The sequence below is a fragment of the Pseudopipra pipra genome, chromosome 18 (genome assembly GCF_036250125.1).
Source record: "Pseudopipra pipra isolate bDixPip1 chromosome 18, bDixPip1.hap1, whole genome shotgun sequence".
Classification (NCBI taxonomy): domain Eukaryota; kingdom Metazoa; phylum Chordata; class Aves; order Passeriformes; family Pipridae; genus Pseudopipra; species Pseudopipra pipra.
Window position 1 is genome coordinate 5767848 of NC_087566.1, and position 17831 is coordinate 5785678.

Consider the following 17831-nt stretch of genomic DNA (forward strand, 5'->3'; position numbering starts at 1 on the left):
GATGAAGAAGACAGTATCTTAAATTATCACCTTCTCACAGCACTAAAATCACACATTTTCCACCAGCTGTTAAATGCAAAACCATTGTGTTATCAAAATCATTAGTAAATATATAATGGCACAAGTTCAGCTAAGAGCAAGCAGCTGTTGGAGCAGAGGCACAGATATAACACTGAGCTAAGGGCATGAACAGCTGCCTAGAAGTGAAAATGTGGAAATGCAACCTCCTTTAGTGTTCCTGTACGATGTGAAGAGTTATATCAGCAGTATTATGATTCACATATGCAATTCTAACATAAAAGGCTCCTTTTTCTTATAAGGATCACACGCAGTCTTTGCTATGCTACAGCACAAAATTTAGTACACTGAAATCTCATTTTAGAGCAATTAAATTCATCTAGCATTTGCTGGGAAGAAGGGAGGCAAGAAAAACACTGAAAATAGCAGCAATTGTAGTTTTTGCACTATACATAGTATATACTTACAAAACATCACAAAGTTCAAGCAGTGTGAGAAGGTGAGAACACTTCAAGCAGCGAGGTGTCATTACAGTCTCTTCACCATCTCAAAGCACTTCTACGATGTTAACCCTCAACAATCTTACCAATCACTGCAGCCAAGTACAGAAAAATTATATAGTTTGCCAAAGGCTACAGATAAGATGAACCTCTGAGAAGTCAGCTGTCCTGACTTCTGCTTCCATGATGACACTGTTTATTCCCTAAAATCCAAGCAACCGGCTGGTTCACCAGCACACCCCTACCTGAACAAATGTCTGTCAGAAATATCAACTAACAGTGTGTTCTCTGGTAACACCTCACCTGTTCTACCATAAATTGGCTACAGGAAGCAAGAAACTCCTTAACTATTTATATAAAGAGAAGAAAAATTGAAATCAGATTCAGACCATCAGTTCTACAAGCTTAATATACAACCCAAGATAAAACTTACAGTCAAGCAAAGGCCAAAAAAATCCAACACCAACTTTTTGGGACACATCATTAGATAATATAAACCTGTCCACAAGTCACTCACCTGAAAGAAGTCTTGCCAAAGCTTGTCGTGGACTTGTAATTTGGAATTTAAAAGAAAGTTTCCAACTGTTTCGTAAGTTTATCTATTCAAATACCAGAAATAACAAACAAGATTACACATAAATTTAAACAGTGCCATATGAACAAAAAGTCTTCATCTTCTTTAGCTGCCAAATATTTTTCTAAGTTACTCAGTGACAAAACCAACAAGATTTTTGACTAACAGAAAAATCTAGGTTTCAGACAGGAAAAACCTAATTTTTCAAGGTGGTTGCTTACACTCTCACAGAAAGCTTTTGTTCTGAAGATTTTCCCAACTGCATGTTGAATGCCAGGTGTTCCACAGCACTCATCATGTATGGGCTACAACAGCTTTTTTAATTTTCTTTACAGCACACTGATCTCCAGATTTTCTGCTAAGTACTCAAAATAGACATTTACAAGAAGCATTATCCACAGGAAGGATTTCATGATAGACAGATAGATAAATAAATACACACTGCTTTAATTTCCAGCCAGCTTCATGTGTTTCATAAAACAAACAGATTTTGGCCATTATACAACAATCCAGGAAGCCCTTTCAGGTTTAATAATCTCCTGTAGTCTTTCCATGTAACTGAGAACTTTTTCCTTCCGGAGCTCAAGCTCTGGGAAGCCACAGTGCATCTTTCCTGGTCAGTGTGCTGCCCTGGCCCTTACTCTGTTTGAAACCTGTATTTTCTGCCTCATTTTTAAGACTTTCAGAGGTGCATTTGGACTAAGACACCTCCTGCTCACATTTAAACTGCAACTTATTTCTTATTCATCTTCCTCTTTTTTATGCAAAAGATAAGGGATAACTAGTTACTTGAAACGATTCGTTTATTTGAAAGAAAGGCAAGGAGGATCTATATATGCAGTATCTAAAACTACTTTTTCAACACAGTAAATCTCATTTTAGAATTTCCAATACCAAAGCTAGGCTGTAATGGGCACATGAGACAAAGTGTTGATTCAACACAAGTTCACGCTGCTGGTTCAGTTTCCTGAATGAATGTGATCACTTGGCTTTGAAACAGCAAATTCAGATCAAATTAGCTGCTGTCTGTCCACATTAGGTCAGATCAGCTATGGTTTGTCCCCCTGCAACCAGAAAGACTGCATGCTCCAGCTAATTCAGCAGAGATATCCTGGTACAATCCAGTATCCATTAATGTGGAATTGGGGCCTCATAATAGTTGTCTGCTAACAAAGTCAGAACATCTACTAATGTACTTATTTTTTAAAATATTAGTTCTAACAGAAGAGACATTTTCTGTGTCTCTTCAGAGGCCAGGTCACACCATCACCGGGGTGAGAGAAGGAGCAGGGGTGGAAACAGCTCTCAGGAATGGGCCAAATCCATCAGCTGTAAACATTTCTGCCAAGTGACAGAAGCCAAAAAGCACCCTTCTAGTCCACAAGCACTATTTACACATCAAAATACTCCTGCAAAGATAAGCTAGTAGATGAACGAGAAAACTTTGGTACTGTCTTCACAGGATTATTTCTCTTCCTTCAGTTGAACACAAGAGATATAAAAGAGATTCAGTCACAAGAGATTCAGTCAGAAGAAATGCTACATCCAATAAAAATGCCAGAGGCCCTGTCTCAGGCACAGACAATAAACATCTCCTGTAGAGCATTAGGTGAACACACCAAAGTTTTCAAAATCTAAATTTCAACCTTATATTTTCAAGACACTGAAGATTATCATTGTAGGAATCAGCAGAGCACTAGAAAGACAAATCCCTCCTAAGGCAGAAATGTATCCCTGACAGAAGACTCCACTCACTCACAAACCATGTGTTCCTAACTCTAATATACAAACAACAAGCAGTACAAAATCCTCGATGTCATGGCAATTCACAAAGTCAGAGGTAGAGATGAGGAGCCAGAGGCTGAAACCAAAGCCTCCAAAATATAAGTCTCAATTCAGGACAAGGCTTTGATACAGAAATAAAACTCAGTGACTACAATCACTGATCACAAAAGTTTGGGGGTTTCTACTTGCAATTACTTGGCTTCTTATCCTTTATTAAAGGATTCAGCAGACAGGAAAGCCTGATACATTAAGATACTCTTTTAGTAGCAAAGACTACAGATGCACATTAGATTTTAGCGTTTACACAGCAAGTATAGATTTGAATCTATTTCATATTTTAATACAAAGAAATGCCATTTTCCATTTCCCATGCTAATTGTTCTTGTCTACTGAGCTTCATTTGTATGGAAATTGAAATTTGATTAAATGTACGAACCCGGTACTTAATGTTATTTCAATTATAAGCTATTACTCTGAAAAGCATGTATTGGAAAGGATGAGCTGGAAGTACATGGTTTGGGTTTGTATGTAAGCTCTTAATGAACAATGGCAGTTTTGTGTGCACCTCACACGTACTTCACTTATTTTGGTCACATTTCTCAAGGTTGGATCCAGCAGATCCCCTGGCATAATTTTTATTTACAGACCAAAGGAAAACAAAAGACAAAACTACTTCCTGTTTCCTCAGTGTAAGTCACTCATTGTCCCAAACCAGATGAACCAACCTGTAAGAGAATATTCTGTTCAGATTTCAAGAGGCAATTACAGCCATCAAAAGCTGATTAAGCATTAACAAAAACTCTAACTACAAGTGCTTAGACCTGTAACTCTCCTTATTCAGATTTTAACTCGTCCAACAGGTCTTTCTTATGTTTTATAATACTCAACCTACATACTTAACTTTAGACCTGTACCTACACGTTACTCTGTTGTTTCATATTTTAACATTTTAACATTTAAGAGTAAGTTTACTAAAACTGAAAGTTGGGTTTTTTTTCTTAAATCACTGTTTCTCTATAACCTGAGCCATGCTACAGTGCACAAGCAGGATCAGATCCCAGCCCCCTCAGCAAGAAGCCCAACCCCTGAAGACCTTTGCTCCTGGAGATTCTGCTCAGCACCAATGCTCACCAAATGCCTGCAAACAAGCATCAGAAACAAAACAACAACAAAAGGAACACCACGCCCATCATCATCACAGAAACAAACACAGCTCCATATCTAATATTTATGCTCAAGAGGGAGCATAACACAAACAATATTTCTCTAAACTGGCTTTTACTGCAGTACCATAAACTTTAAAATATTCTTAATATTCCCAACACAACAATAACAGTGGTTATCATAATGTAATCCTCAGCAGACAGGCGAAAAAACTGTCCTTAAGGTAGTCCTCTGCACTTGAAAAGTAGTATTCCTAACCTGGACGTCCCCCAAGTCCACAGGTGAAGTTCACTGGAGCAGGTACTCTGTATCTCACAAAATTCCTGAAAATCTGCCAGCCTGGAAAGAACAGGGCCATCCTGCCCCACCTCTGCTCGTGGTGGCCAAAAGGCAGTTGCTGAACAGCTTTGGGGACTGAGCTGCCGACTACAAACAGCACTTGAGGATGCTCTGACACAGACTTTGAACAGGTTTTCTTGTTTTTAACTTGTCTTTGAGGTATTCCTGATCCCACACAAAGGCTCTTCTCTCAGGGAAGCAAAGCCATACCTAAATGGCATTTCCCTCAGCTCCAGATCTAGAGAAGTTTTCACAAACCATTCGCTTCCCAGCAGGTCTCCCTGTCACTTGGTGATTCTGACTTCCATTACATGTTTTTAAGTTTACTATTATACCACCCACTGCTGCATTCAGCGTAGCACAGTAAGTACATCCAGTACTTTGTAACAAAGCCACAGTAGGAGAAAAGCAGACTATGATAACACCAACTTACTTCCAGAGAAGAAAACTATCTCTGAAGCTCATATGTCACCATCAGACAATCATCCATTTCAGAGATAAAGTTTATTGAAGTTCCTCAATAAAACTGGTTCTGTTTACTGTTCCTCCAGTGAAAAGCCTATAGAATAATTAAAATTAAAAGCCTTCTGAAGAATTAAAAAACTAGGAAAGGATAGAGCATTCCTTTTACATGTTTCATTACACAGGAGCTAAAATGACTGGTCATTCACCTGTGATACTGAAAATGTGCCTAAGGTACCCTTACATCAGGTAGCTTTGGTTGATCACAGCCTGAGTACGTGCAGAAGTATGAAAGCACAAGAGAGCCTGAGGGGAAAAAAAGGGCCCATGATATGCTCATAGCCAAAACACAATCCACACCTATTCTCAAACTTAATTCCAGCTCCTGAAAATTAGAGATTCATAAGTTATAATTCCATTTAATAGGAATGCATCAGTTCCAAAAAGAAATAAATAATACATGTCAGAGGCACTGGCATTTTCTGCATGACCTCAGCATGCTGTTTCATGAAGTAATTAAAATTGTGACAGCACTCCAGCTGAAACCTGTAAATCCTTAATGAATAACTCTAATGAACATTCAGTATTACTCAGTGTTCTGTCACAGTAAGTTACACTACATCACCCCAACATCCACCAAAAGCTTCATCTATCTAGACTTCAGCAAAGCTTTGACACCATTTCCCACAGCATTCTCCTGGAGAAATTGGCAGCTCACGCCTCCCATGGATGCACTGCTCACCGGGTAAACAAGTGCCTGGATGGCCGGGCCGTGGTGAAGGTGCTACATCCAACTGGGGCCAGTCACTAGTGGTGCTCCCCAGGGCTCAGTACTGGGGCCACTCCTGTTTAATGTCTTTATTGATTATCTGGATGAGGGGATCAAGAGCATCCTCAGTAAGTTGACAGATGACACCTCGTTGGGCAGGAGCATTGATCTGCTGGAAGGTAGCAAGGCTCTGCAGAGGCACCTGGACAGGCTGGATCAGTGGGCTGAGGCCAACCGTGGGACGGTCAACAAGGCCAAGGGCCAGGCCCTGCACTGGGGTCACAACAACTCCAAGCAGTGCTTCAGGCTTTGGGAAGAGCAGCTGGAAAACTGCTCGGTGGAAAAGGCCCATGGCATCCTGGCCTGTATCAGCAATAGTGTGGCAGCAAGACCGGGGCAGTGACCCCCTGTGCTGGGCACAGGTGAGGCCACGCCTCAAATCCTGTGCTCAGTTTTGGGCCCCTCACTACAAGAAGGACACTGAGATGCTGAAGGGAGTCTAGAGAAGGGAATGAAGCTGGGGAAGAGTCTGGGGTACAAGTCTGATAACAAGCAGCTGAAGGAGCTGGGGTTGTTTAGCCTGGAGAAAAGTAGGGTCAGGGGAGACCTTATCACTCTCTACAACTACCTGAATAGAGGTTGTAGGGAGGTGGGGGTTCTCCCAAGTAACAAGCAATAGGACAAGGAGAAATGGCCTTAAGTTGCACCAGAGGATGTTTAGATTGAATATTAGAAAAAATTTCTTCACTAAGAGGGTTGTGAAGCACTGGAACAAACTGCCCAGGGAAACAGTGGAGTCACCATCCCTGGAGTTACGTAAAAGACGTGTAGATGTGGCACTTGGGGACATGGTTTAGTGGTGGACTTGGCAATGCTGGGTTAATGGTTGGACTCAATAGTATCAAAGGTCTTTTCCAACCAAAACAATTCTATGATTCTATATTTATTACACCTACACCCTGCACAAGCTTGGAACTGACCCAGTTTTATCTTGCTCACAAGTGTCATTCGCTGCAATTCATTGTCTGCTCTTTGTCTGGAGGGCAAACTCAATGCCAGTAAGGATGGGGGGGAAAAGGGAAATCAAAACAACAAAGAAAAAAAGCACAGGCAGAGCAAGAGATCCAGCATTCAGGCAAAGCAACAACACCAGAGCATCTTGAATGGGAAACCTGGCTATAACTTCTTAAGATTTACAAAATACAGACTTTGTGCTTTATGAATGTGGACACATTCCTAAGGCTGAAACAGAAAAAAATGTATTTCCCAAGTCTCCAATACTGCTAAAACCAAAGAGAAAACAAAACTTGCTACTTGAACTAAACTGAAAGAATACTGTGAATTAGGCAATGCAGCATTCCAGACTGAAAAACAGTTTATTTTCATAGCAGTGAAAATACCAGGCTAAGCAACAGGCTCACGCTTTTTCCCCCCCCTAAGAAACTATTATATTATGATAATAAGTAAATAGGCAGAAGGGAAAAGTAAAATACAGCACAGGCACAAAGAGCACTCAGTGCAAACAAAACCAAAGCCATGGGTACTTGAGAAGCCTTCAATATGGCTCAGAATTAAATCCTACAGCTCCTCTACACTAACACCCTTGTTCAGGACTTCAGATGTTTTGTACAGGTGGGGCTTCAGTGTTCCAGCACAACAATGACAAGTGACTTAAACCTGCGCAGCACCAAATTTTTTACCCTTTACCTAAAGAAAGCTGATCATTGGATGAGTGGAAGTGCCAATGACACCTCACAAATTCACTAAACAATTTTAAGCAAGCTTGAGAAAAGTCAAGACTAGGAAAACACAGCGTAAAGTGTGGTTCTAAGCTTTCCAAAGCTTGCACAAGGGAAGGAAACTATGATCTTCTTGAGCTTCAGAGGGCAGGAAACCCCAGCATGGCTTGCACTGCTCAGCAGGTGCCAGCACAGGTGCTGTCACCTGTCACCACAGTGGGGTGGCTCCCAGCTGGCAGAGGAGGGAAGTGGTGAGCTGGGGTAACTGAACCTTGCACCAGACCCTGCAGGACTCCCAGCTTCCTCATGCCAGAGGACAGACAGAGGGGACATGGGGAAAACACAGCCTTATTAAATCAGTGTCAGGCAAGGGTACTACAGCAGAGGAAGTACAGGGACACAGGAGACAAATTCAGGAGTTCAGGTTTCATCAAACCCCACTACTTATGAAACATGCTCATGGGTGCTAAGAAGATAGCTTTGTTCCTCACACAGAATTTAAATAGAGTCACACACACAACATACTAATTCTCCCAACAAATGCAGCAACAGAGAAAAAGTCCTTTAAGAAAGACATCAGCAGTGACATACTCAGCAAGTCATCAACTGTGTTCAGAAAAGAGCACCATCCCCAACAGTGCTTTCTCCCTACAATCCACTCAGGTCAGGGCACATGGATTATCCCACACACAACACAGATACTTAAAATACCTGGGTACCTCAGCTCAGCTGTTTCTAGAATCCACTCTCAATCCTCACTTCAGACCTTTACCATCTTCTAAACACAGCTCTTACAAGATTCAATCCTCACTTCAGACCTTTACCATCTTCTAAACACAGCTCTTACATGATTCTCATACTCCATTGTATCCAAACACTCTCAAACATCACATTAATGTACATATACTCTTCTTTCTTGCTTGCAGTTCTTCACAGAGGTGGGTCATTCTGAACAAAGGAAAAGCACTTGGTTCTCAGCTCTGTCTTCACAAGTTTTCAGCATTACCTGCACCTCCCTCCTCCCAAGAGGCATCTGCCCTGGTCCTTCGCCACATTTGAGTTATGTTCAGAACCACACAGCAGTGCCAGCAATCCTAGAAGGATCAGCCTGGTAATCAGTAGTATTTGAATACCAGGAACATTTCTTTTTCCCCTCATTTTCCGACAGTGTCTGTACAGGCTGTTTGATGAAAAGCCTCTAAAGTGATCTAGAGAAACTATCAGTAAAAGTAATCTAGAAAGTACTTCTATATCTAAAGCTATTACCTGGTAGCTGCCTACCCAAAACTGCTCCCAAAAAATCTAGGCATGTGACATGGTTCCTCTTCTCTTCCTGTATTCTCAGGATTAATACCTATCCAGTCAAGTCAGTTTGGATCAATATTTGTTCATGTGCGAAATGGTTTTCACTTAGGAATAATCACCAGGGAAAGAATCTGTATTCCCTTTGACCAAATAAACTGCAGGTGTCTAAAACAACCAATAAAAAACCCCCAACCAATCAAACTAAAACTCAACAAATACACTGTAAAGATCTGTTTTCCTCAGAGGAAAAATTCAAATAAAAAATTTTACGTGAACTGTATTAGTGTTTTCTTTAGATCAGGTTTCAACAAGAAGAGTACTCAGATGAAACACGATAATAGCAATTCAAGAACTGTCAGAGCAATCAAGGCTAATTTGTAGCCACCATTAAATTGCAAGGAGGAATTGCCAGATTTCAGCAGTATTACTTAGCGTGCCCATTTACTTTCAGCAAGACAACACATGTTCCTACTTCACAGGAAAACAAAAAAGTTCCTATCTCGTCCTTTTTTTTTTTTTTTTTTTTTTAATGCAGGATTCAGCAGTATTTAGGCATATCCTTAAATTTTCAGCACATGAGCAATTCTGAAAAGCTAATGAAAATATACCATTTAAAGCCAAGTATGTATTTGCTGAAATAAAACATGAGGAATCACAGTAGTCTTTAAAGCGAAACAGGTGACAAAATTCTGCCTATGAAATCAGGTATTTTTAACCCCCCTCTCCAAAAACTAACACCATTTCTTAATTTCAAAACCAAATGAATGTGGAAGAAGTTCTCTACAGGGCCCTAAGAAAGGTCAAGGTCTTAAACAGGAATCCAACAATTCAGGGAGAGCAGAAAGCTGTGCCTGAGCACTATTCAAATGCAGGTCACACTAAAAAAGGCTTTTGCTCCTGATTCTTTCTTTTTGCCTCCACCTCTTGTACGAGACTTGATGAGCAAGCACCCAGAACACTTAAGAGCAAAAATCTGATATACAGAAGTACTGTGACCTCAAATACAGAAACCATGTTTTATGCTTTGCACAGGAGCTGGTGCAGTGGCTCTCCTGTACTGGAGCAAACGGCTCATGCTTTGAGTAAATAAAATTCCCCCCTTCCACGGAATGGGAACACAGCAGGGATGTGGCCGCTGTCAGCCACCACTGCATCTGTCCACACTGTATGAGATCCCGTGCTTTCCTCTTCCTGGAGAGAAATTCCACATATCAAACTCCTGAGTTTAACAGTTCTATCAGAAGCAGCAAATAAAGGTCCAACGTGTTTATAAAAAGCCACTTAACCCCCTAGGAGTAGTTCTCTCATTCCCCAAACCTTCTAATGACTCAAGTACTGCAGCACTCTTCAGCCAGCATCTATCATGCACGTGTTAGGTACCACACCACAAAACTCTGCCATTTTTAGCTGCCACATTAATAGAAAAATTACATTCAACTCCATTATTGCTCAGAAAGACACAGATGAGCACTATAGCATCCTTGAATCACTTCTCTCCAATCTGATTACTACCAGAATTGAGAGAGTATAATACTTCTAATTAAGTCTTGGATCTCACTCCTGCAAGATTCCTGATATTTCATAAAGATTTTCCAAGATCTCACGAATAGAGTACACTTATGTTACTGATTTTAATTGGTAAAGAGTAATTTAAGCGTATTAAATAATTTCACAAATTCAACAGAGAGAAAACACAAACACAGTTTTGACCACCCCTTCATAAAAACAAGCTGTAACAAGTTTTAGAAGTTTAGTGTACACAGGGCAAAATGCTGCTTGGGCACAAACTCCAACCAAGCAGGTGTGAGAAGCAGGATTACTTACTTGTTTTCTTTTAAAGTGTATAAGAACACATAAATTACTTCTATGTCAGAATAAATCTTTTTATTTACATTGCTGAAGAAATATTAGCACAGACAAAACATAGAGATACTCTGAAAGAGAAGACAACGTAGGAAAAAAAGAGTTATACAAATGAATATAAGACAAAGAAAAATCATTGAGTGAAAGGACAGAAGAGCAGGGAATGTCCCAAAAGCAGCCACCAAAAGCTACCTCTACATTTCCACCCACTGAGCCAGCTGACAATTCTCAAGCACAATAATCAATAAACAGAACAGAAACTAAATGCCATGGTTAGATCAACCAATTTTAATTTGAATTAACTAGGAAATTGAATGTCATTTTGTTTAGCTATAGTTAGTGAAGCAACCAGTAATTGCCATTAAACTTAAAACTGTATTTCTAAATTATCTGAATGACAGGCAAACACTAATAATAACTTCCTTGGGAGTTCCACATAACAAATACCATTAAAGCAACGTTCAACAACCCTAGAATTAGCAGGCTTACCCTTTAAAACAAAGAAAAATTTAAAGTTTCACAGAAACCACAAGATGCCAGAGGATTTCACAGTTCAGGGAATGTGGATTAAAGGTTAATCCCAAACTCACGTTTTTAAGCAACTCAGTTACTTGAGTTCTGCTACAGCTGATCAATGAGTTCACCAACCCATCCGTGACTTCTCCTCAACTCAGGGGGTCCTCTACAAAACCACCACTGAAGTGTGACACGTGAACCTGCCATGCAAGGATCCTGAATGGAACAGAAACCTTTCCAGAGAGGCAAAAGCCAGGAAGGAAGAGGCACTACCAGGCACCCACCACACTTACCACTGTGGAAAAACTAGTGGGTCCTGCTACCTGAATGGTCTTGGGAAACTCAATCTGCTCTTTAAAGCTGCAGCTTAAGAGGGACGTGCATTAGACTGCACTTAGACACAAATAAACCCTAATTGCAGAACAGACTGGCAACTGGACTTACCAAAAGAATCTGGTGTTTGGAGTCTCTATCACAGGAAATCATTAGCAATAGGCTAGACAAACATCCTTCAGGAATTGCCTGGATTTGCCAGATGTTGTTTTAGGACAGGAAGACGGACTACCCAATCTCTCAGTACTCCTAGCCATAACTATCTATCAGTCTACATAGAATAAAAGATTACCAAGGCTCTTCTCATCACAGGTTAACCCTTGAGATCACACAGGCAAAGATTTGCAGAGCCTTGGGTTCTTGCATTGATAGCAAGAACCCAAGGCACATGTCCTCCATTTCAAAACACAAAACAAACTTGAGCAGCCTCATTAACCCCTGAGGGGCAGGAGCAGTGATGCCATGGAGTTGTTTCCAGGTTCTGCTCTGGTCAGGCTTCAGGTACCACAAGCTCCACTCAGGGTGGAAGTTATTAACATGCATCTCACAGCATCAAAGGAGAACTTCTAAAAGGTGCAAGAAACCACAACGCAAAAACCCAGAGACCCAGGCTTTACTCAAAGATGGACCACAGAGGTAGCTACTATTCTTGCATTACAATTCAACATCAAAACCAGCCCTAATAAAGCTAATTCCAAAGGAAGGAATGATTCACTGAACTCTTGTCAGAAATTTTTTACATTCACTGGGGGATTTTACATCTTTCATACTTAGTATCTAAAGTTCCTCTCTCTCCAAGCTAGCTGGGCCTTTCCCCTCAACTACCGAGAAAGCAGCACAGCTGCCTCCTCCTGATGCAGTGCTCTCTTTTCCATCACTTCTGCTGTTCTGGACCAACCTTCCTCTGCCCCTAAACCTACCGTAGGGACATAAAAGTCACATCTCTGCAAATCCCCATGGTGTCCTTCTGGTTTATTCCTTCTCAGAGCAGTGCATGCAAACAGCCCTGTGCCTACTGACTCCTTTCTTCTCCTTTACTTTGCAGCCATGGCTAGTAGCAAATCCACTTGCACCTCAAAAAATTTGCTTTATAATTAACATCAGGAATTACTAGTCTTAAAGGATCAGACCTGCTAATAAGGTCTGGTACCTTCTGCTTTGTCTCCCTGCTACACTGAGGGCAGACATAAGAAACTCTTTTCACGTCCATCAGCCTCGCTCTGCAGCTGCAATAACAGCAAACAGCAGAGCAAGGAACATCAAGACACGAGCTCACCAAGAGGTAACAGCAGGAAGAAAAAGAAAACCTAAAACCAGTAGATAGAGAAGTAAGAGGATGGGGGGAAAACACCAGACTGGAAGACAGGCCAAGCCCCACTTTCAGCAAAACTAACTGAGGAGGTGTGATAAAAACCCTTCTGCCCCTCACACCTAGAACCTTTCACTCGGGAATTCAGCTAAATACACAGACAGAGACTGCAGTTAGTGACGACATGAACCCCAACAAATTCACCACAGCTCTCACTAAGGTAGAGACAGAAAATAAAGACCAAAATAAGGGGTTTTATTTGCCTACCAACAAACTCCTTTTAAAGCAGAGGAACGCTGGGCCAGAGTACATTTTATCAACAATATATTTGGGTCTCCAATTGAATTAACCAACACACTTCAACTGGACAAAACCAGACACATCCAGTCACAGCACACAAGTGGAGCACATTGAAACTATGCTGATTGTGGGTTTGTTTAGGCCTCTACTCCAGTGAGCTCTCCCTTGCACTTAAGACCTACAACTTTTGACCAAAAGACAAGAAAGAGCAATTTAAACACACTTGTCAGTTGTACCGTGTCAGAACACCAACACCCCACCTGTGAGGACATAACCACAGCTGTGAGTGAGCTCCAGAGCATAGGGGAAGTTCAAACTGTGAGCTGGAGTGTAGGGTTTTAACCAGACCACTTGCACTGGCAAGTCTTTCTAAGCATTGCAGATTAGGTATGCTGTGCAATATTTTTTAAAACAGACCTCGGGTAATAAAATTACTTCCTTTAGTTGGCTTTGAAGTGGAGAAAAAACGCTGCAAGAACTAGAACTCAATTGGCTTTTAGCTGCCTGGCAAACGCTCTAATAAGAAAGCCCGATGACCTACATTCACAAGGCTCTGTACTAAACCACTATTACAAAATCCAATATAAAGCCTGACCATGTTTAAGTGTTTTCCATTAGCACACAGCAGTATCTTGTTAGAGAAATATGAAAACATGTTATTGTCTTTAGCGATGATGATCTTAATTAATCCTCTAAACACTTCTGAAACACGTTGTGCTGATCGTTCCAGACTGCTTAAGTTCCCAACGCTACACAAAGACAGCAAACCCCTGCTTCTCAGTGGTGTAATGGGATGGTAGCAGAAAGAGGAACTTCTTAAATATTCCCCCACTGTGAAAAACTGCATTCATAACAATTTACATCTCTGATGCTCCTTTGATAACCAACAGAAATGCACTGGTTCAGAAACTCGGTCCAAATCCACCAGAACAGCTTACTGTGACTCAGCTAACACACCACTGAAGTATTTCTTTACTTAAAGACACCAGCTCTCAGCCAGACAGTCAGATAACCTGAAGCAGATGTTTGGAGTTGTCCTGGAGAAGATATTATTAAGCCAAACCCCCCTGTGGTAAATATCCCTAAAAAGCAAGTGTCTGAATGCCAGACAGAGTAAATTCAGTAGTGTTTGGAGGAAATATTAAGTTAGTCCTTCACTCTACACCCATAGACTTGGAAGAGTCCAATACATTCAGCTCCAATTCACATTAGCAGACTCCAAACACATAATGAGTAACACAACTCAAAGAGAAATGTCCTATTTTTTTTAAAAAAAGAACTCTTTCAAAAATGCATTATAAAGCAGGCAACTAGTCAAAACAAGCAGGTTATGGTCAAAACAGAAAGAGAAAGACTGGGACAACAAAAAAGTCAAAGCAGAGATTCTCAAAGGCACAAAATTATAATTAAAAACCCACAGGCTCAGAAAATTCTAACTGCCCACAGTACCTTCAGGAGCCCAAGTCTCCACAGCTGGGGCCAATGTTGTGGTATGTTGAAAGTAACTCACCCTGTTAGTGATGACAGTAGTGTAAAACACTCATGTAACCAAGGCAGAAAAATCAGGGTAAAAAGAAGACATTTTAATTAATTTCTCTCTTAATTTACTAAAACCCATCTCATCCTAAATGCAGAAAAAATAGGTCCATGTAAAATCACTGCCTTTCAGATTGCATGAAAAGATACTACAGTTGAGGAGGCTTAAAAGAAGGTTTTATTTATCTGAAGAGCACAGCAAGAACACGCACACAAAGCCAGTGTCAAATTAACATGGAAACACAAAGAGATGCCTGATCCGCCGGGACTGAATTGTGAAGGGACTACACATTCATCTCGGAGTACATAAAACCTCCCATCACTCTGCAGCACTCATCTCATAGCTCCAAGTACAGATTTAAGCTAAGCAAGCTGCAGGTGTCCTTTCTAAACCAGAAAGACAGTTGCTACAACACACAGGTTTAAAGAAGCAAAAGGTAAAGCAAATACCACTAGGGAAATAAATCCTAAGTTCAAATACTCTTTCTGAGAAGGAGAATACTCTTCTCTTCCTGTCTCTCCCCCAAAAAAAGACTACAGAGACTTCTTCATCATTGATTAAAATGGTAAATTTGGTTCTGTACATCCTCTGAACTTGCAAGAACCAGGTTTTCCCTATTTGCACCTCGTGTTTCAGGATCAAACCATATACTATTTAATCTACTGAACAGGTGATCTGTTTGAGACAGCATGTTCAAGATATTAAATGAAGCAAATCAAAAAAAGGAATTAACATTGGCAAAAAGCTGTGAGCCCACTCAGAAGTGATGGACTCTCCTGAGGAGGAAGGAGAGGCATCACCATGGACAGCTCAACCATCACACTCATCTGGAGCCACCAAGTAAACAGGATGGATGAGTGTATTCCAAATGGAACTCAGAAACTCCTCGTACAGCAAGGAATTCCAGCTGCAGCACTATATCCAGCTGTGTTACTTCACATTAGGTTCAGGAGTACGTATGGTTTGGGCAAAATTCATGGAACTCACGTGGAGTCGCCACAGGGGAATCCTAATGCTGCAGGTTTCAAAGGCAGTGGTTAGAACCTGAGCAGATGAGTTAAGGTTTGCTCACAAGAAGGACACTTCTGCCAGTGAGGCTACAGCAGCACAAATCTCTAAAGTAGGTACATTAGAGAGCCAGTGGGAAAAAATCATTTGTCTTAAAGAAGCAAACCTCAGTGAAAAACTTGTCTTCATCCATCAAGCATCAGCTGCTGACAGAGGTTCAATATCAAACTGGAACAACAAATGTGCTGACACAATATGAAAAATGCCATTTGCTAATTCCTAGGAGGCTACAATGCTCAACACCAACTGAGTTCAGGGTCAATTCTACCCACCTGTAAAAGCACACAGGCAGCTATGAATCTGAACCTTTCCAGCCAGCAATCCAGCTGCCTGTAGCACTTAGTGACAGCTACAGAGGAGGTGCCTGAAATCAGTTTTACACAGTACCTTCTCAGCCATAAAAGCCTCTAGCTGTAATAATGCTAGGCTAGCAACACCGTGTACTTTGCTTTTTTGGCTACTTAAGTGCATATCATAAGCCCTGTGTATACACTGCACTGCCAAAAAAACAAGCTAAAACAAAACAAGGCAAACACAGAGCAGTTTCAACACCTAAGTTATTTCAATAACTCTGCTTACACTGACCCAATTGTGTTCCAGCTCTGCTGGGAACTCGCTTAGACGCAGCTCACGTTTTATTAGTCTGGGTCATAAAAGTTATTTTGACGAGAAAGAACAAGGGGGTTTCAAAGAACACCATGGTTCTCATTCTCCGATTTACAAGGAGCAAGTACCACCCAGGAGCAGTCGCTCGGTGCAATGGGAGGATGGTTCTCAAACCTGCAAAGCCACTCCAGGCAGCCTCACACTGGCTACTGATGCTTTTGGCAGGAGCAGCCCAAGATACCTGAGGGCTCTGCCGAGCTCCAAGAGAGTTCAACACCAAAAAGAAACCCCAGCTGAGCGGCATATCAAGAAAAGCTGTAGTTTTCAACATGCGAACACCAACCATTTCTCCAAAGTTAATCATCTTAAGATTTTAAGCTCCGTGCCCAGCAGCTAGCACACAAAACTCCATCGCTGATTTATTTCCCTAAAAGAAGGACAAACAGAACTAGAGAGATGACACAGGAACCAGGATTTTTTTCTCCTTCTGGCAGGCTCGAATGGCACTTTGAAAGTGAGTGTTTCGTCTGGCTGCGTTGGCACCCGAGGCCCACAACATAAAAGCAGGTAAAGTAAGAAGCACCTGAAAACTTAGTCACGGCATCACATTTCCAGCGCTCGTTGCCCGTAGGGTTATGCAGATTTCTACCCAAGCTTTCACACTTTAACAGGAGCGTTTTTCCCTGACTCACGGGGTAAATCCCGGCTCTCTCTGATCCAGGCAGCCGGCACAGGGCACCGATGCTCGGGCGGGTCCCGGCTCTGTTTAAGCGCCAAAGCGGCTGTAGAGCCCACACCGGGCCGGGACCCTAGGACACGCCGCCCCCGATCCGGGCTGTCCCCGGGGGCTCCCCCCGCCGCCCGCTCCCCCGGCGCCCCCGAGCCCGGGACCCGCCCGCGGGCTGAGCAGGAGGAGGAGGGTGGCCCGGCACCCCCGGCCCCGCCGCGGCCCCGCCGCCCTTACCTGGCCGCAGCGGCTCGGTGATGCTCAGCACCAGGAGGAAGAGGAGGAGGAAGGTGCCGCTGTCCGCCTTGGGCACCATTTATCCTCCGTTCATCCTCCCCCGGCACAGCGCCACAAACCCGCGGAGAGAGACGCGAGGAGCGGCGGGGAGGAGGGGCCGCCGCCGGGCCCGCGGGGGGGGCTGCGGGGGGCCCGTCCGCACCGGGCTGTTCCCCTCCCTCCGCCGTCCGCCGCCGCCCCGGGGCGGGGAGCGGGCGGCCCTGGGTGCGGCGCGAGCGGCGGGAGCGGCGGGTCCGGCGGCCGCGCTGGGGCCGCTCGCAGGCTCCGCCGGCGCACAAGATGGCGGCCGCGCCTCCCCGCCACCGCCGTGCCCGCGGCGACACGCCCCCGCCCGCCGCGCGCCGCCCGACCAATCGGCTGCGAGGGGGCGGGGCCGGGCGCCGGGCTCGCGTGTGCCCCGCTCACTTACGGCGATGGGCGGGGCCGGGTGGCAGAGGGGGGCGGGGCCGCCGGCAGGGGGCGGTGAAGAGTTTGGGGCCGTGCGCACCGGCCCCTCAGGGCGGTCGGGGGTCTCTGTGCCCCCTGGGACAACCCGCACCGATCCATCTGTGTCCCACAGGATGGCCACTGCCAGCCGTCCCCAGCCCCCCGGGATGGCCTCTACCAGTCCCCTCAGTCCT

At 43.2% G+C, this 17831-nt stretch overlaps 1 protein-coding gene across 3 annotated transcripts in view; it reads right to left on the bottom strand.

Moving 5' to 3' along the window:
* Positions 1 to 17499, bottom strand: part of DGCR2 (DiGeorge syndrome critical region gene 2) — a 47553-nt gene extending 30054 nt beyond the window's left edge. For all 3 annotated transcript variants that reach the window (XM_064674759.1, XM_064674758.1, XM_064674757.1), the window contains exon 1: positions 17152 to 17499. In XM_064674759.1, coding sequence (XP_064530829.1) covers positions 17152 to 17230 — 79 coding nt within the window. In that variant the 5' untranslated portion in view covers positions 17231 to 17499. The remainder of the gene's footprint in view (positions 1 to 17151) is intronic.
* Positions 17500 to 17831: the final 332 nt, after the last annotated feature.